Source organism: Mycteria americana, chromosome 2 (genome assembly GCF_035582795.1).
Source record: "Mycteria americana isolate JAX WOST 10 ecotype Jacksonville Zoo and Gardens chromosome 2, USCA_MyAme_1.0, whole genome shotgun sequence".
In the NCBI taxonomy this organism is placed as follows: domain Eukaryota; kingdom Metazoa; phylum Chordata; class Aves; order Ciconiiformes; family Ciconiidae; genus Mycteria; species Mycteria americana.
In genome coordinates, this window is record NC_134366.1 from 80,189,056 (window position 1) to 80,209,082 (window position 20,027).

Sequence of the window (20,027 nt, forward strand, 5' to 3'; positions counted from 1 at the left end):
TTCCTTATTGTTTTCATGTGTGCTGGACCGAAGAAATTAGTTTCTACTCTAAAAGTAACAGTGGACTGGTTCTCCTCTCAATCTGCTGTAAAACAGGAGTGATTTTATTAAAATCTCTGGGCTGATATGGACAGAAAAAACAGGCAATGTTAGGAAAGAATCCAGCTTAGTATGTCTGAGGCTTGTTTATTAGTGTATAACTGATCATGTTTATTATAAATACAAAGCAGTAAGCATGTTTAATGTTAATAAAACTTACTAAACTGGCAACATGGATACTCAGCGTGGTGATTTAATTTCGCCATTATTTTTAAGTGTCTGACCTTCATTCAAAATTGTTCAGTGATGGAGAATCCATGGCCCTTAGCAAGATTGTTCTATTCATCTCCTACCTTCATAATTAAACACTTCTGTCTTACTTCTAGCCTAAACTTGGCTATATTCAGTATCTCCCATCCTATCTTTGCCTGCTGGGTTAAAGAGCTCTTTGTTATTCAGTCTCTGACATCCCCAATGCTCGTTTCCTTTGTCTTTAGATCAACTCCAGGGATGATAACGGTGTGGTTGCTGGATCCTGGGACAATACGTACACTTACGGGGTTGCACCTTCAGCCTGGACGGGAAGCGTGGACATTCTCTTGGAGTATTACAGTTCTAAGCAACCAGTACGATACGGCCAGTGCTGGGTCTTTGCCGGTGTCTTCAACACATGTAGGTATCAGTGAGCAAAGCTCCACCCTGCTATATGATTCTTGCATAGCAGAGAGAGCTTTTACATTAAACTAGCTAAAATACTTCCTGGCTCTGTGGTGTTCAGGAGTAAATAGTAGAGATACTTAAAAATACATGGCTAAAATAGATGCTCTTTAAATAAACTTTTGGCATCTCCTTCAGTTCGGCTGCTTTTCCACACAAATCTATTAACTATTTATTTGTTCAGTAAAATGTATTCAGTGACTCACAGAGAGTAAGTTTGGGAAGGAGAAAGTTAGTCTTTTGGCACACTCCATATTTCTGTTAGGAAATCTGAGATGAACAGGGGGCTTCTTATGTAGACCTGCAACATGAAACTGTTACCCAATATGGGATATGGGATGGTGTCTCTGCTCCAGAAAGGCTAAATCTCACCTACTGAGGATTGTTTCTAGCAAGACTGACGTGCACTGTCCCAGCACCAGTCTACTGAGCACTGTTAACATTTTCTATGGAGTTTGTGAGTGAGAACAACAAGGAAAATAGTGGCCTGGTTTATGAATTGTCTAGTACTACAAGGTTAAGCCTAAACACACTTGCTCAAATTAGAGTTCCAATGTTGCAGCAAACGGGGTGTTACAGGTTATAAAACCTAGTAGGGAAAGCAGTGTTGGATTGGTCCCATTTTTTTACTGTCTAGCACTTCCTAACAGCAGGATCCCAGATGAACACTACTAATACACAGGAACACACTGCAGTGTATTAGGAGTCAAGAAAGACTCTGGGAGTGTAAAAAATGTGCATTATACAGATAATAGGGACCAGGCATTGGAAGCAATGCTCATATCAAGTGCCAACGTAGAGCCAGTCAAGCAGTTCCTATGCTTGTAGCACTGGCCAATAGAAGAAGCTGAATGGAAACTAAAAGTAGGTGTCTTTCTTAAGCCCAGATGATCTTCCTTAGAGGCACTTACAACATATGCATTTACGTATCAAACTGGGGGGGACCAGATCAGCTTAGGACCAGGGGGACACAATGGGTATTCCTGCAAGCTTAGAGCTTACTTTGCATCAAGTACTTCTCAGCCATTTCTCAGCTGAAGATCTAAGCTTTGATCCTTGTATTTAAGATGTGAAAAGGAAATTACAGAAAAACTTTCTGTGAAACCTTTCATTTTTTCATCTGTCTCAATACTGTCACATGTTGCTGTCTCAAGGAATAGCATTATACTTCTCTTTACATTATACTTTTATCAAAAATGAAGGCTATTAATCACCCATCTTCTGCCAGCAAACATGGAAATTGAATAATTAATGACAAGTTACAAGACTGGTTCTTCACCCTCAGGCAGCGCTGGACATCTCTGCGTTTTCACTTTATTTTTGCCTGTTCTGTACGTGTATGTTTCATTTTGTACATAATTTTCCTCCAATCTAGATAATTGAATTTCATAACTGATTTTGGTTACCTGAGGTAGTTCAAACGCTATTCAAAACAGTAAGGACCTCAGAAATAAAGCTATCTTCGGACCATCTAGCCTTCTGCTGGCACACGCTTCTCACAGCTGCGGCAGGGGAAGCAGTTTCAGGTTTCTCTGCTTCTCTTTCATATGTCTGGAGAGGTTCCTGTTTTGATTTGGGGAGGCGCTGGCAGGTGCTCTGTCCTTCAACACATGAAATGGTTCATTTTATTCCTGGTGCAATGGGATAATCAGCAATCACCCACATCCAAAGAACCTGAGAGATGTCTACTTCCTTCACTGCCTGAGGTCTGTACTTGATGCTCCTCAGGCTCTGCACAATGCAATAGGTTTGAAAAGGCTCTTGCAAATGTTTCCTATGGATGCAGTTCCTCACAGTGGCTTCCACCTGTTGCCTCATCTGGATTCTCTAGATCACAGACACACACACCAGCTCTCCCAGCTTCCCCCCACACTGGCCCTGAATCACCAGTACACAGTACTTTGCCTGCAGGCCACTGTGAAACTGGGGCGATGCAGTGGAAGCCTGGAGCCTGCCGTGTTAACTGGAGAGGCGTATTTATCTGGGGCAAAACTAGACTCGGTTTGCTGACTAAGTTAGTCAAGTCAGAGACCTGGTACTTTGTACTGCTGCAAGGATTGCTGAAGTATAAAGTTTGTTGAGCATTATGAAATGAAAATGTTGTCCAGTGGCTGATCTGATACATAGTCACTGACACGTCCAGCTGCTGATTGCTGCACAGAGAGGACAGCAAAGGTCCGAACAGCCGTGTGCAACTAAAAGGGTTGTTTTGAGCTGATTTTGTGTCTTTCTCAGCTGCCAATGTTTTATCATTGTGACCAGTCCAGCTTTCCAAGGTTACTATATTGTACACTCTGGATAGTCATCTGTTAAAAATGCTAAAACATTCTGAAAAAATGGTCATTAATCTTGAAATTGTCAGACAAATTATTTTCAATGAGCCCTGATGGCTCATGTGCTGGAAGCCTGGGAGGGTGCTTGAATTAAATTTAATCAATAGGTACATATGGTATTGGATGCATCCAGGTAATTTGTCATCCAGGAACTTGAAATGAATGTGCAGCGTTACACTTTATTGGGAGTCACAGTAGTGACACTAATGAATATACAAAACCCAGCAGTAGCAGCAAGGGCCGTTCAACACTGCAGCATCAGAACTATTTTTAAATAGGATTTTCAATAAAAATGTTTTCCCTTTCCAGAAAAACTCTGTTTTCTACTGAACCATGTTGGCTCCTAAATTGGAAAACAGTAACTTTTTTTAGCCGAGAGACAAAATATTTCATCTGGAGAAGCTGAGATGATGTGTCACCCTGCAGCCCCACTTCCCCCTCGGGGCCGTGCTCCATGCCTGTTTATCAGCCAGGGTGCAGCACAAACACAGAAGCCTAATGATGCACTACTGCACTTCAGACGTAGCCATAGCATTTCCACATATCCCAAATTTACCACTTGTCGAATGGGAAGGAGAGCCATCAGTGCTACATTGTGATGGTGTGAGATTTAGGGGTAGGGCTTTTTTTTCCTTTTTTTTGGATCCTCCTTTTAAGATCCTTTAAGGGAAGGGACTATTGACTCCAAAATACTATTACTTAGCTATCAATACAAATTATGTAATGCAATTTGTTCAGACTCTCTAACTCTGACATTTCACTTGCAAATAATGCAGCTTTTCCCCCTTGTTAGCAATAATTTTCTGCTTTATTCTTTGTGTTCTCCAGATCCCTTCTGACAGCAAATATCAAACAGGAAAACTCCAAATCAACTAAAAGGAGACACTTTCTATTAATTTTCTTTTTAGTACAGTCTCATGATTCTCCTGGGTTACTGATACTAGGAGACCTAATATATTTTGCATTTCTTGCAAGCTCAGACTTATTTTTCTTTATACATTTGGTCATGCAGTAGACCAATTACACCCAGATTTGCCCTGAAAAGCTAGTGTGGTCACTGTGCAAGACTATTCTAAAACTATTGGTAATCAGCTGCTTAGGTTATAAACATTGTACCATTAGTGATCTTGAATGCTCATCATTTTGGGACCAAATAAAATATTTAACATATTCTATATAAAGGCAGATAGGAGGAATTATTTGGGTTGATTTGACTGAGTTTTTCCATTTTATTCTAGTTATTAATAGTTTCTCCCTACTCATCCTATCATCCATGAGCACAGTCTTCATATTTGTCCTTCTCATCACACTTCTTTCTCTCTTTGCCACAGTTCTGAGGTGCTTGGGGATACCTGCAAGACTCGTTACCAACTATTCTTCTGCCCATGATAACAACGCTAATTTACGGTTGGACTTCTTTCTGGATGATGAAGGGAAATTGGACACCAAACTTACAAAAGACTCTGTCTGGTGAGTTCTCCTGGCAAATGCCTTTAATGTGTCAACTATATAAGTAGTAAAAAACATGACAGCAGTGCCTGTGGTTTATTTATTTCTCTGTGCATTAAAGAACGCTGCTAGCTTATGTAAAACAGAATGAATGGATTGTTAGTAGGCTGACTAATATGAAGTGCTTGTCAGGTAAAGAGACATACCCTAGGGGATCCCACTACTAATGTTACCATTCGGTATAGTGCACATTTAAGCACACTGGAGGAGAGCTGGAATGGGTTTGTGCTCCTTGGGGCCAGGCCATTTCTAAAAATGGAAAGGGATAGGATGGGCACTTCCATCAGTCTAGAGCCAGGCTCAAAGGGACACCTCAATATCTATGGAAAAACGCTCTTCTTGTCCTGCTTCTGCCCAGTTCCCATATTTGTAGGCTGGTTTTGCACTGTGTACATGCAGTCACTGTCGCAAATAGGTACTTTCCAAAATAAATCCAGTTCAGGTGAAAAAGAAACAAGCCAAGGTATCGTACAAGTTACTGAAGTGCTATTGCCAGATTTATAAAAAGAAAACTCCCTAAGAACAAGAAATGGAGTCTATGTATTCTTTTGGAGAAGACAGTGCTCTAACTTCCTCCTCGAACACTTACTGTCTCCTGTCTGACAGGAGAAGTGTAGCATATATTGATTATATGCTCTGTCCAGTAGAAATTATGTGTGGGTTATTGGGCCTCAAGCCTCTTCTCCTCAGAGTGAAGCAGTGAATGTGACCTCTGTATATATTCCTATATTCAGGAGATGCTTGTCCTATTCAGTGTTAATATACCTGATTTGTGTCAATGATATCTTCAACTTATCAGCATAGCTGCTCATCAGCATGTTTCATTAACAACTTAATCTCTAGAAGTCTTTCTATTAAAACTGTAATCAACCCATTCTGTGGTGGAGGAAATGACTGAACCTGTTGCTGTAACCTCTTTTATGTGATTTCCGTAATCTGCTACCAAGAGGGAATCTAAGGAAAACAATTAGGTTCATTTACATCTGAAGCTTGTATCACAGCATCACAGAATAGTTGAGACTGGAAGGAACCCCTGGAAGTCATCCAACCCCCCTGCTCAAAGCAGGGTCAGCTAGAGAAGGTTTCTCAGGGCTGTGTCCAGTTGGGTTTCAAGTATCTCCAAGGATGGAGACTCCACAGCCTCTCTGGGAAACTTGTGCCAGTGCTCACTCTCACAGTAAAAAAGTGTTTCCTGATGTTCAGACAGAATTTCCTGTGTTTCAGTTTGTGCCCATTGCTTCTTGTCCTGTCATTGGGGGCCACTGAGAAGAGTCTGGCTCTGTCTTCTTCCCCCCGCCTCCCTAACCAGGCATTTATACACATGGATAAGATCCTATTGAGCGTTCCCATCTCCAGGCTGAACAGTCCCAGCTCTCAGCCTCTCCTCGTGTACAGCCTCTAGTGTATCAGCCATTCCTTCCAGTTTTCTATATTGGCAAACTTGCTGAGGGTGTAGTAGGTCTCATCATCCAGGTCATTAATGAAGATGTCAAACAGTATCGGACCAGTATCGACCTCTGGGGTACACGACTAGTGACTAGGCTCCAGCTGGAGTTCACACCAGTGATCACAAACCTCTGATCCCAGCAGTTCAGCCAGTTTTCAATAAGCCTTACTGTCCACTTATCTAGTCTGTACTTCAGTGGTTTCTCTATGAGGATGTTCTGGGAGATGGTACTAAAGTCAAAAGAGAATCCAACCCCCATGCACTGGTCTCCCCTTGCCCACTTAGTCATTCATTTCACCACAGACGGCTATCAGGCTGGTCAGGCATGGCTGGCCCCTTGTAAATCCATGCTGCTACTGCCAGTCACCTTGTCCTTAATATATTTGGAAATGTTTTTGACAAGAATTTGCTCTATAACCTTCCCAGGGATCAAGATGAGGCTGACAAGTCTGTAGTTCCCCTGGGTACTCCTTCTCTTTCTTGAAGAAAGGAGTGATATTTGCTTTCTTCTAGTCCTCAGGAACCTCCCCCAATCACCATGACCTTTTGAAGGTAGATATAAGCAGTCTTAAAATGACATCGGCCAGCTCCGTCAGCAATTTTGGGTCCATCCCATCATATCCATTGGACTTCTGTGTGTCCAGTTTGTTTAAATATTCTCTAACTTGTTCCTCCTCTACAGATGGTAAATTTTCGTTACTCCAAACTTCCGCACTGGTCTCAGGGGTCATGATTCCTGAGGGCAAATATTAGCAATAAAAACTAAGGCAAAGAAGACAGTGAATACTTTGGCCTTTTCTTAGTCCTTTGCCATGAGGTCCCCTGCCCATTCAGCAGCAGACCCACGTCTTCCATAGTCTTCCTTCTGATACTGATGTACTTGCCTTTCTTACTGCTCTTCATGTCCCTTGACATACTCCATTTGATCTGGGTTTTGGCTTTCCTAAACCTGTCCCTGCACGCTCAGACAGTGTCTCTATATTCCTCCTGGTCACCCTTCCCTGCTTCCACCTCTTGTGCACTATTTTTTTACGTCTGAGTTTAGCTGGGACCACCTTGTTCACCATGTGGGCCTTGTGCCACTTTTGGTTGATTTCCTGCACATAGGGATGGACCATTCTTAAGCTTGAAGGAGGTGACCCTTGAAAAACAACTAGCTCTCCTGGACCTATCTTCTATCCAGAACTGCCTCCCATGGGATTCGTCCAAGCAGGACCTTAAACAGGCCAAAGCCTACTCTCCTGAAGTCCAGGGTTGTGGTCCTGCTATTTGTTCTGTTCCCTCCTGTTAGGATCCTTGGGGGTTCCCAGTTTGCTAAGCTGCATCTGGTCTATGTGACAGGAGGACCTCAGTACATCTCATGGGGCTGGTCCTTCTATGGCTCCCAGAGCAGTAAAGGAAGTCACTCTTCTGAAACCTCCTCTGCCTATAAATGATGTGAAACAAGACCCAGTGACTGGCCACCTCACTGCTCAGTCCATATAGACACAGTAATGGATCATTGCCACACTTCAGACTTTTTCACTGTCTCATCTTTTCTTCTCTCCTTCTAACTGGATCTGTGAAACAACTTTCACCCACTTTTGACATTTTCTTTTACTTCCCTACCTCTCCTTTTCCCAGCTGTTTTCCAAGACTTCTTAATTCAGTCCTGGTTTTTTTTCCATTCTTTTGGGACAGGGCCAGATCATCCAAAATCATCCTTGCTCCACTGAAATCCATATGCAACTTCACACTAGCATTTCATCCTCCCATCCTACATTTGCTTTTCTTTGGCTTGATTACTTTTTGAACTGCATTGTTCATCCTTTTATCCTCCTGGTGCATTTATTAGTACATGATGCACATAACCCTTTGGGCATGACTTAATATATTACACACCTCTTTTCATTTCTCCTCTGTGTCCTTTCTCTTCATTACTCTGTAACACTCCATGGTAGCCCACATGCCGACTTTAAATGGCTTGTGTCTTAACCTTGATTTTATTTTTAATGTCTCTTTTATTTCTTTTCTTTTCTTTTTTTTTTTAAGAGGACAAGCTCAAGGTATTTATTATTATTTTTTAAATGTATTTCTCACTTTTATTTATAATCTCCTGAAAACTGGAAGCAAAGCTCTTTTTCTTTATTAATATATCATTCCTATTGCCTTGTACTGCTGGAGCTGATCTGTCTTCAGGTTTTAAATACTCTCAGACTTCAGGGATACTTGGAGCCAGGATTTTTAGTCCAATCAATCTCTGAGTGTGGGGCTCCCTCTGAATGTTATCTGACATTTATTTATTTTTATTAAAGATCATCTTCTCCCTCAGGATAGGAAACAATGACAACAACAGAACATATATACAAAATTACACAGACTTTGCAAAAAGTTATTTTTATAAAGCTGGCCGGATTTGGGCCCATCAGTACTGCCTCTGTCCCCTTTCTTTGTTCTCCTTGTCTTTCTTAATGATGATATAAAGACACTTAAAGAATATTTCTCTTGGATGGGAATCAAGACTCACTCCTATTATGAGGTCCAAGCAGACCGATGTCAGTATCTCAGCAGAAACTTGCTTGAAGTCACCTGGCCCCATGAGGGTTCATCCATGTCTAGGCCCATGGAGAAAGTCCTTCTGAGACCTCTGCTCACCCATTCACTTCCAGCTCACTTTTCTCTAATTTCTCAATAATGTTATCAGTGCCTGTCTCAACCCCAATGTCTGAGCTTATTAGCTAATGAAAGGGCAGCAGCTGTTTCCAGCATGTGCCTGTCTCATACGCAATACGAAGTACCCTTCTTAAATTGTCTTCCAGGCATAAAACCCACCTGGTCATCTTTTATTAATTTCCCCATCGCTTTGTTTAGTCTATTTGTAATTATCTCTGTAAATATTTAATGGTCACTGCATTGATCTGTATAGCCATTCTTGCTTTCTTTAATGTCTCAGGCTTGCTGTAGAATACAAGAACTACAGAATCAGTTTAACAAATTATGGCTGGGAAGCCAGATCCTCAGCTGTGCTCACTTCTACCAGAGAGAAGTTTCTGCTACATTTTGGAGAGGGAAATGTTCCCCTCATCCTCCTTTCCCCAATGCTTATGTGCTCTACAAGCAATGTCTTTCTGTCCATTCACATTCAATATCCTTAAGTGTATTTGTTATTTGCATGGCAGCAGACCTAAAAAAATTGCCGTCCTGTTGCACCCAACACTACACCAATAGAAACCAGTGAGAAAGGTCCTGTGCCCTAGGATGAATATAGAAAATAATACAGAAAAAAAAATGCATTACCTAATTACAGAATTGAAGCAGAGCTGCCATTTTCTGCACTGTTATCCCCCGCTTGGTTTTATCATCCTTTCCTCCTGCCTGCTCTTCAGGTTCTTCCCTCGCAGAACACAAAGCCAATGACACATCTGAGTTTGATTCAAAGTGAACCACTGAAGGTTTCAGGGCAGGGATTGTCTCTCTCACATGTTGGCATAACAGTTTTCAAAAACCCACCTACCACAAAGTGTGTCCCCATTCTCTGGTAGCCCTCAGCAAAGCTCTGCAAGCATGATTCAGCGTTGACTACTCTCAGCAGCATCAAAAATTCTTTGAGTGTGCGTCATTTTTCTTGAATAATTCCTTTTTCTGTAGTGCTGCTTCATTAACTCTCCTAACTGACAAGTTTTACCCTGATCCAAGCTTTCATTTCCACTTTGAAATGTCTTGTTAGACAAGCCTCAGATCCTTCCGACTCTGCTCCATGGCTGGTTTTCACCTATTATTAATGAAATGGTCAGAGTTTAACAATCCCCATTTTGGTTGCTAATATCATTGCGTGTACTAGGGGCTGTATCAGCAGCTAAACAGATGTAATTTTATTCATATCTGCTGTAGGATATGTATAATTTGCAAGCAAAATTGTCCCTTTTTCTACTCCTTCCTTCTTTTATTTTTTGCAGTAATGAAATTCAAACACTTTGCTGGCTTTATTGCAAGGCTCTCTTCCTAGACTGTCTCTTTTTCTTGCTTGTGCTCTCCCTTGAGTGCTGGTAGCATTGCAGGAAGTTACAAGATCTGTCTTTCTTTTCTGCACATCTTTGAAACATTCTGGGCAGACTGTGATGGTGCTGTAGTGTTTTTTTCTTTTCCTTAGCATCCCAGCCAAGTAAGGGCATTTCAACCCTGAGCGCCTAGATGAACCAGTCTCAGAAATTCACCTTTCAGCATACTATCCTGGGCCCTAAAGGCAAGACTTGGCCCACAGTGGTTGCAGATGGGTTTTATGGAAAGCTGTATGTTCTAGGACATCTGACCTCCCTCGTTGGCATGACACACTGGGAAGACCTTATAAGGAATCCACAATGAGGATAGTCTTACAAAGCCTATGCAGGATCTTTTTCTCAACCAACATGCAAACCAGCTAAGCGTGTTTGTTTTGAGCCACGAAAACAAAGCTACACACTGTACGTTATGGAGTTGATCCTAAAATCTCTTCAGAAGAGGCGCCAAAGCTTCAGTCTTAATAGTTATAAAGCAGACCATGCTTCAATGTCTTGAAGAAGATTCAAAGCTTGCTTTAGCAGGCACACTGAAGTGGAGGTGTCTGGCTGGAAAGAGGTTGTAGTTTGTGTAGCTCTTCATATACACCAACAAACTCCAAGCACTGGAAAGTTTTCTGAGACATTTGCATTCAGAACACATTAGAAGAATCAAAAAGCTTCTTCAACTTGCAGTCAAGAAACTACAATGAAGGATTGTGGCCTCCGGGTTTTAACAGATAGGTACCAAACTTTTAGACCTAAAAATCTATTCTCTAAAGAGAGCCAACTTTTTCACACCTAATTGGCAGATGTTGTTATTGAAGCAATGGCAGGACATAAATACACAGGTTTGTTTTGGTCTGTATGCTTCTTTCCAATAATTTAATATTCTGGTCTCGTCTCTTGTCTAAGGAACTATCATTGCTGGAATGAAGCTTGGATGACCAGACCTGATCTTCCTGTTGGTTTTGGAGGATGGCAGGTTGTTGATGGGACACCCCAGGAAACCAGTGATGGTAATATTGCTTGAAGTGCTCCTTAGCTCTCTTTCCAACGCTTAGGTTATTTGTGGCAAACAATGAGCTGATAATAACTGAGCCAGTGGGCACCATATGGCCGGTGACAACTTCTTGCACCAGATAACCACACTCACCTGTGCTTAGAGCCTTCTCCTGATTTGTTTTGAGCTCTAAAATAAATCTGTCCTTATTATAACACTGCTCATTATGCATGTGCACAAAATCATGCATGAGAAGGGCCCTGCTTGGTACAGAAGAGATGTAGTCCTCTTGCTAAAAGATGGCTTCTAAAATTTTAGAGAACCTATACAGGAGCCTGATCAAATTAATTCTCCTTCATTTTATGTCTGCAGCCCTTACTAAACTTCCTGAGCAGGTGGTAGGCAGGAGAGAAAAAGTGAAAAGCCAGTGCTATTTCTTCCCAGTCCTTAATTTTCCAGTTCTTAAAAGACATTCTTAGCAAATTTGCAGTGAGATTTTTCTCAGTCTGTGGTATAACTGAGCCCTCCCAAAATTATCTGCTTTAACCAAAACCAGCTGTAACTGCTTTTCAAGCACTCAAGACTTACAGCAGACTTTATGGTGCCATTAAGGTACTGAACCATTAGGTTGTTTCAGACTTGAGTCTCTGTTGTTTAAAGGGCTGGTAACAGAAATTAAGCTTTTCACTTCTTGGTCAGGAGTTCCTGTAAACTATTAAAACAGTTCACCAAACACCAAGAATTCTTTTTCTTTGAGAAAATACAACATTTTGACATGTTTTTTAATTAATTTAATCTCTCACTTTATCTCTCTTCTCCCCATAGGTATGTACAGGTGTGGCCCAGCCTCAGTTCAAGCCATTAAACATGGTCACATTTGCTTCCAATTTGATGCGCCTTTTGTCTATGCTGAGGTACATACCTGAAAATTTTTAGTGCAATGAGTGGTATCAGTGGGACCATAGGTGAGAGAGAAGATAGGACTCCACTACAATTTATGGATTGAGAAGTTAACTTCACATATACTCCACATGAAAGAAAAATGTCATAATTATATTTTGACATGCAGACCAGTAAGCGTGATATGGCGCTAATGAATGACAGAGATTTCTCTAATCTCTGCTCACCAATGTAATAAGGAAAAAAAGCTAATCTGGCTCTGATGAAACTGCAGGCTGTGGTCATTTATCCTTCCCAGACTCCAGCTATGCTGGCAAATCATTCACTAGCTCTAGCTGCTCATCTTCATCCCTTGTTAGCTCTTACCTCCTTCTCAGGCTTGCCAGCAAAGCTGCTTCTGTTAAGGCTCCCTTGCTCATTTCAGTCAAAATGAGTGCAGTGATTTTAAAGAGGTCTTTGCTCACCATGTTAATTTGGACTGCAGTGGGTCAAGGAGAGCTCACATGGGTGGTTTGACTGGCAGATCTGAGGGGGAAATATCTCCATGAGGAGCGAGAGGGCCTGGTCTGGAGTTTTAACAGCTTGTGCCACCAGAGCTGGTGTGCCCACAACTGCAGCAGCTGTAGAGCAAGTCTCTTTCTAATTTAATTGTATATAGCTTAGGAGAGGAGAGAATAAATATATTTTATCTATGAAGAATTCCCCTCTCTATGGTCTAGAGCTTTTTGGTGCAAGGAATGTGTAATCATGCTCCCCAAGTCCAAACAGTATCTCTGTAGCCTACTCAGGTTTACACTGTCTGTTGTTCTGGAGCTGCGAATAGTAAAATTAATCTAGTCATTATTGTAGTATATGACTAATTTTAAACATGGAACTTCAATGCGAGTGGGACTTCAAGTCAACGTGTCATTGTTTTGAGAGGAGATAGGCTGGCTTCCCTTCCCCTCTCCACTTACATGTATCTCAATCCTTTTTCATTTAATTTTATAGGTGAACAGTGATATTTTTTACTCAAGAATGGAGAAAAATGGAACCCAAGTGATAGAAAAAATTGACACAAGCCATATTGGGCAGTTGATTGTGACCAAGGAAATTGGGGGTGATGGAATGATGGAGATTACCGAGGAGTACAAGTTCCAAGAAGGTAACCTGAAATGGGGTGGGACGATACTGATGTAGATTTACCTCAGTCAGATCTTGGGTGGTGGATTTACAGACCTCTGGCACTGAAGGAGCTGCATGAAAAGCTGCTAAGGTGCCCTCTGGAACTCTTTATTTTGTAGCTCTATCCAAGATACACTGCAGATGCCTTGATAACAGCACAGACTTTGCTACTCAGAAACGCTTTGGACTGAGTAAGCTGTAGTGAAAACAAAGGGCAGTCATGGAGTAACTCAAAGCATTCAAAACAATTCAAGGCTTTCTGTGCAGCTGTTTAGACATTTCTTACTCAGGCCAGATGTTTGCACAGAGTAAATCAGTGTAGCTCCATTAATATCAAGTACATTAGGTCAATTTATTTGTTATAGCTTGAATCTTTAAGACCAGCTCCCTTGAAAGTTGTGAAGTTCTCCTAATATTAACTTCACCACAGGAGGGTTCACTGTCCTCATTGTCCTGGTTTCAGCTGGGATAGAGTTAATTTTCTTTATAGTGGCTGGTGTGGAGCTATGTTTTGGATTTGTGCTGAAAACAGCATTGATAATACAGAGATGTTTTAGTTGTTGCTGCACTAGTCAAGGACTTTTCAGCTTCCCGTGCTCTGCCAGGTGCAGAAGCTGGGAGGGGACACAGCCACGATAGTCGATCCAAACTGGCCAAAGGGCTATTCTATACCACATGACATCATGCTCAGCATATAAAGCTGGGGAAGAAGAACGAAGGGGGGGACATTCGGAGTGATGGCGTTTGTCTTCCCAAGTAACTGTTACGCGTGATGAAGCCCTGCTTTCCTGGAGATGGCTGGGCACCTGCCTGCCCATGGGAAGGAGTGAATGAATTCCTTGCTTTGCTTCGCTTGCGTGCGCAGCTTTTGCTTTCCCTATTAAACTGTCTTTATCTCAACCCATGAGTTTTCTCACTTTTACTCTTCTGATTCTCTCCCCCATCCCACCGGGGGGGAGTGAGCGAGCGGCAGTGTGGGGCTTAGTTGCTGACTGGGGCTAAACCACAACACTCATCCGTTCATTTCAGCTACCACAAACTATGGAAGATGCACCCTTGTGATCGGTGAGTGGGCTAATGCAGTACCCCTGTTTCTCTTCTAAATTTGTTTTTCATTCATTTCTAGGCTCAGAGGAGGAGAGACTGGCTCTTGAGACTGCTGTGATGTACGGCATTAAAAAGCAAACTACCCAAGATACCGTGTATGAGCCACAGACAGATGTTGACATGGACTTCCAAGTGCAAAAAGCAGTCCTTGGCAGTGACTTTAAAGTCACTATAACTTTCAGGAACAAAAGTCACAACTACTACACTGCTACTACATTCCTTTCAGGCAACATAGTGTTTTATACAGGAGTCACAAAAAATGAATTCAAGAAACACTCTTTCAGTGCAAAACTGGAACCCTCTTCATGTAAGACTTGCATAGTTGTTTTCAAACCTGCTAGCTTTTTTTCTCTGTGTCATTAACTGTCACCAATGTCTCTACCCACGGGTAGTGCCAATTCTAGTAGGGGTAAGATACTCTATTGGGTGTCAGGAGGCCCTGCTCCAAGCTCTGGCCCTGCCACCAGTGTCGTTTAGAGCTGAGGCTGTTATCTTCAGGATGTTGCTCCCTGAATAATTCTCTCTTACACCAAGCTGCATGTCTGGGTACTGTTACTTTTTCTTATTTAGTACAAAAGAAAGCAAAGGAGTGCAGTTATTAAGCTGCAAGATATCTTTTTTCAAACCTTTAGTCTCCTAGCGGTATCTCAGCAAGTGAAGGAAAGTTCTGGTTCCCCAGGGCGTCACTTACAGCGATGAAAACATGAATATCTTGTCTTATCTGAAAGAAGCTGACAAGCTCTGAGTGGGTCCAAGTACACATCTGGCTTTGGAGAACTGAGTGGTTCAGGATTTTATATTCACAGCGATCTAAAAAGTTGATCTGTAACTAGAATGTGCCACTATAGAGCAGGGGCATTTGTCAGCTGGGCAGGCACCCCAAAGGTGAGTTATCTTTACAGATGCAGTGTTCACTTTTCCTAGTGCCCTCTGGACTACGGAGGGGAGATCCTGCCTCCCTCTTCTCATGAGAAAAGCAGTTCCTCACAGCTTAGCTCACGTACCTGAGGGCAGGATTTTGCACTGCTCAAAATAGGGAAAAGGGGTGTTCTCCTTTTTTATTTTGGACATAACCAATTTATTTCCTGGCAGCCCTGGCAGCCCCATTCAGAAAACAGTCAGCAAGTGTTGAGGACCTGCTGTACTCCAAAGCACTATGGAGCAGGCTGGTTGTAGATCCCTGGCTTCTCCTGCAAGAAGTGACTGCCAATCACTTGTTCTTCTGACAGGCCTGTGCTCTTGGGTCGGTGCCTCCAGCTCAGCAAAAGTGATGAGAACATGCTCTTATGGAGGCTAAGTCAGAGGATCCTCTACTTGAGTTCCCTACTGAGAAAGTCAGGAGCAATGATTTTGCCTTCCTGATGCTGCTACTGGGCAAAAGCAATCCCTGCTGAGTGCAGCAGGAGTGGCAGGACTTTGAGAGGCCAAAGGATGGGCCTCCGGACCTGGGTCTGGTGCTGGATCACAGCAACCCTGGCTGACCTCTGAGCCTTCTCATCTGTCTTGTCTGCTCATCCCAGCTCAGGAGACACTGTGAGCCCTCTCTCCTCAGAGAGGACAGGTTTTGTCTCAGTGAGAAGCCTCTGTGGAATCACGGTTCCCGCTGTGCCGTGAAAAAAAATCCTCCACTTTGAGCATCATCTAAAACTGTATGTTTTGGTTTGGAGCTGATTAATGTCCATAAAGTAGGAGTCCACTTACAGGGATCTACAGGTGAAGGCTAATAAAAATTCTATCTCCGGTCTATAACAAAGCCCTGACAGCTGCTTGCTGGTTCTTTTCTAACTCCCTGACTCATTTGCAAGGGGTCTGGAAATGGGCTGACTCTGGGTTGCATTGTGTTGATCCAACACAGCCTATCAAAACACAGTGTGGGGTTTTATATTGGCTTGCATCAGTTACTAAATATTTCATCTGAAATACTGCAAAACTTTTTGGAGGCTTGGCTAGGTACAGTAAAAAATCAATTTCAACTGCTCAGTCTAAATTCTGTGCCACTTCTTTGACAGGAGAAAATTCAGTCTTACATCTGCTCTTGCATCAGGGGTCTGTGTAAGGTATTACCTAAAACACAGCTTCTGCAGTGCTTTGAGGCTCATCTATCTCCTCTGTGCAAGAAATGAAATGAATAGATGATGTTTAAGCATCACTGAGCGTCATAATTCATTTTTTCTAAGTTAAGTAAATGCTTTGTAAAAAGCTCCTTGAAACTGTGCTGGAAACTCTGAATTGACCGATGGCATGTGAACACAGACTAGAGAGAGACGCCACAGAGAACAGAACATGATTTTTTTTGCATGTGTACCAAAAGTATGTCCCTATCACTGCCTCTGGCCGAGGAGACATGTTTTAAGGTATTACCACCTTTCAAGGTGGAAATTAGTTTATAGCTGAGCTACAGTCATGGACTTGTGGAGCACTTTGTCCCACAACAGGACAAAAAAACCCTCACCAGTTATGCCATCTCTGAAGGTGATACATAAAACTTGAACGTGAATTCTTTCAGCTTTGCCTTGGAAAGGAGTTTGCATGCGATCAGGAACGGTGTCTGAGCAGATGGGCAGTGTGAAGGGAGGCAGCAGCATCATTTGCAACTGTGTGAGAATACTCTGTCAACGGTGTGGTGATAGGGTACCTTCCAAGGCACTCAGGCAGAATTTGTAGGGTTCATTCACGGCGAGAAGTGTATATATATAACTGGAGGTAACAAAAAATTACAATATAATACAGATGTGTCAAAGGCATTCTTCCAGCTCATGCTACTGACAGAATGAAGCAAACTAAGTTTTCAAACAGGAAGCAAATGCATGATTTTCAGAATAATGATTAAAGGAATTGTGTGGGTTGAAAACATCTTTGAGGATTTGAATAGCTTAAACCTTCCAGTGCCTTCAAAGGTGCTCTCGCATCCACTCAGTTATATTTAGTTTTCTATTTTTTTTTTAAAGGCTGTAAGGCAGCTTGGTGTTGTGTCTCCCTTGGCTTTCCCAGGTGCAGTAAGTGGTACTGGCAACTTAGCAGCACAGCCAGTGCTAAGGAAATGGAAGTCTCTTATCCTTTTTTTTCCTGTGGTGATTAAATTTAAACAGAAACATCTATCTTTCGTTCCACTGTAAAGTAAATTTCTCTTTGATTGTAACTAATTTATTTATTTACTTACTTACTTTACACAGATGAGAAATACCTTGCCTGATTTATAATTTAAAGTTTGGGGCATTATGGGAAATTCTTTTACAAGAGATACACAGTGGGTGGGTGGGGGAGCACATCAAGTAAATTTAAGGCTGGCCTGGTAAATCCAGGTCAGGTGGTCACTAAGGGAATAGCTTTGAAACTAAATCAAGGAACTGGTTTTGATGTGAGCGGATCAAAAGAGTGAAAAGGGGTGCATGTCATTTACCCAACTGAGTTCAGTTATCTCAGTGTGTACAGTGTATGTCACAAATACAATACAAATAATGGATAACAGTAATAATCATAGTTAATGGATGGGTGATTTTGATATGTTTACTAGGGTTATAATGAATGTTTATAGACGCAAGAGCTCCAGATCTATATATTCTGCCCAGTCACTTAGCAGGTTTGCTTCTCTGTATCACATTCTCACACCGTTGTTGGCCTGGGAATTGCAGTTCAATATTGTTAAAATTAATGATTCCCTGCATCTCAACCATCTAGCTTACGGGGACTTGTTCCTTCCAATAATTATCATCAGAGAGCACGTGAAAGCTCTCTGGAGGGCATGCTGGTGACAGGAGGACCTTCTTGCTAAATTTGCAGACAAGTCCAGTGTAGGACAAAGGCAGACAGCCAGACATGTCCTGGAGAACAGGTGGTCTCCCAGGTAGCCCACATGGGCTCACAGCCCCCAGTGGGTGATCTGGGGCATCCCTGGTGGCATCCCTCTGCTGGGAAGAGAGGCAGAGAAAGCACAGGAATAAATTGAAAGAGCGAACATTTACAGGGGTGACACTCAAAATCTGGTTTGGACCTTCGTGCCCAGTAGCTATTTATTACCAGTCTTGCTTCTCACTTATTTTGTGGTAGTGCCTAGAAACCTTCAACAGTGACCTGGGTCTGTGCTGATGGACACTTGGCAGAGGCTGTGCACAAACCCAGCCCTTGCCCCAGGGAGCTCACAGCCTAAATGGAAAGAGGGCAAGATAAGAGGGAGAATGGTGAGGTAAAGAATGAAGATAGTTTGGGCAAAAAACCCAAAGTCATTCTTTGGTGGTGGGCCACCTTTTTTCCAAGGCACTCATGTAACTGGCACTGGCCATGATGGGAGGAGGAATTAGCCATTAGATTGCTTCAGATGTCTTTTTTCTTTCCCGTTTCTCCCCTCAGCTAGCACTTTCGATGTTGTGATCAAATCGAGTGAGTACCTGAGTGACCTGCTGGACCAAGCCTCCTTTCATTTCTTTGTGACGGCACGGATCAACGAAACAGGGAAGATTCTGGCCACGCAGAAGGCGACAGTCCTGGAAATTCCCACCCTGAGGATCAAGGTAACTCAGGGCTGGGGTAGAGGGGAGCGACCACCATGCTGCACGCAGGCTGTTCTCTACAAGGCTGTCACATTGACTTCTGGGATGGGCAGGTGTATGTGTGTGTGCGCACATCAGACCTTCAGTCTAACATGGACCTCATAAAGCAGCAGCTGGCTGGAGTGTATGAGGGTGTATAGGTATGCTATATATTGTACTGAGTATCCCTACATTGAAGTCTGAGGCTGGCAGCGTCACTGGTAGTAGAGAGCTGAAGTGATCTCAGCAGAGGAAGGAGGGGAAAAGAGCTAAGAAAGCTGGAGAAACTCAAAGGGTAAGAGAGATTACTTACTCAAGCCACTCAAGTCTTTAACTACTTCAGAAGTCTATTATATTTAAAGCAACACAGCACAGAGGCCTCTTGCTGAAGAATGAAGGACACTGCTATTGAGGTGAATTTGCTTGGAAAGCTCCTGCAGGTGTTGTGGAAAGTTCCTCCAAACGTGGATGGGCAGCATCCATTTGGGACAATGCTTTCAGGATTTCAGTGCTTTGCTGCCACTCTGAATGTACTCTGGATTTCCCTGAAATTTCAAGCATTTCTGCAGACGGTGGCATGGTACCTATGAAAAAGTAGAAGTGTAAGTTTGTGATAGGACAAGGACCTTATGTCATGTGGCAAAGGCAGGGCTGAGATTTAGAGTTCTCAGTTCATAACTGGGCATCCAAATAAATTGCCTCGTTTTCAAAAGTGCTGAGCCTTCATCTGCTTTGAATGATGTTATTTGGATCTGCTTTTTCCTAATACTAAAAAGAAAAGTCAGAACACCTGTCAGGAAGCTTTACATAAACATGAATGCAGCTCCCTAAAGCTCAGGACCTTGAAAGAAAAGAAGTTTACAGACCTTTTCTTCCCTGTATATTTATTTGAACCAATGTTCATGTTTCCATATAATACCATATGTAGTAATCTGAAACAGCAGTCTTCTGCAGAAAAAGCTTTTTAAAAAAATGTAGATCAAAACTACAGTGAAGTTTGCAAAATATTTCATGGTCTGCAGAAATGTCACTATGACCTGATCAGATTATTGATATCTTAAAATAAAAGTTTTTTGGTTTACTGAGCATTCTAGAGAGGAGGTAAACAAGACAAATAAAATCTACTTCAAATACCTGTCTTCAATAACCAAATTTTGAAAGTAAAGAGTTCTTCCAGTTCAGTACTTAAACAGAAGATCTTATACAGGATCCCAAATTTCAGCTTCAAAATTGTTTATCCTCCCTGCTGTTATGAAGAAAGGATGTTTA

At 42.2% G+C, this 20,027-nt stretch overlaps 1 protein-coding gene across 1 annotated transcript in view; it reads left to right on the top strand.

Moving 5' to 3' along the window:
* Positions 1-20,027, top strand: part of F13A1 (coagulation factor XIII A chain) — a 69,570-nt gene that overhangs the window by 41,492 nt on the left and 8,051 nt on the right. The window contains exons 7-13 of the mRNA XM_075493891.1: positions 537-711; positions 4,421-4,559; positions 10,974-11,077; positions 11,887-11,975; positions 12,952-13,105; positions 14,252-14,539; positions 18,580-18,740. Of these exons, the coding sequence (XP_075350006.1) occupies positions 537-711; positions 4,421-4,559; positions 10,974-11,077; positions 11,887-11,975; positions 12,952-13,105; positions 14,252-14,539; positions 18,580-18,740 (1,110 nt within the window). The remainder of the gene's footprint in view (positions 1-536; positions 712-4,420; positions 4,560-10,973; positions 11,078-11,886; positions 11,976-12,951; positions 13,106-14,251; positions 14,540-18,579; positions 18,741-20,027) is intronic.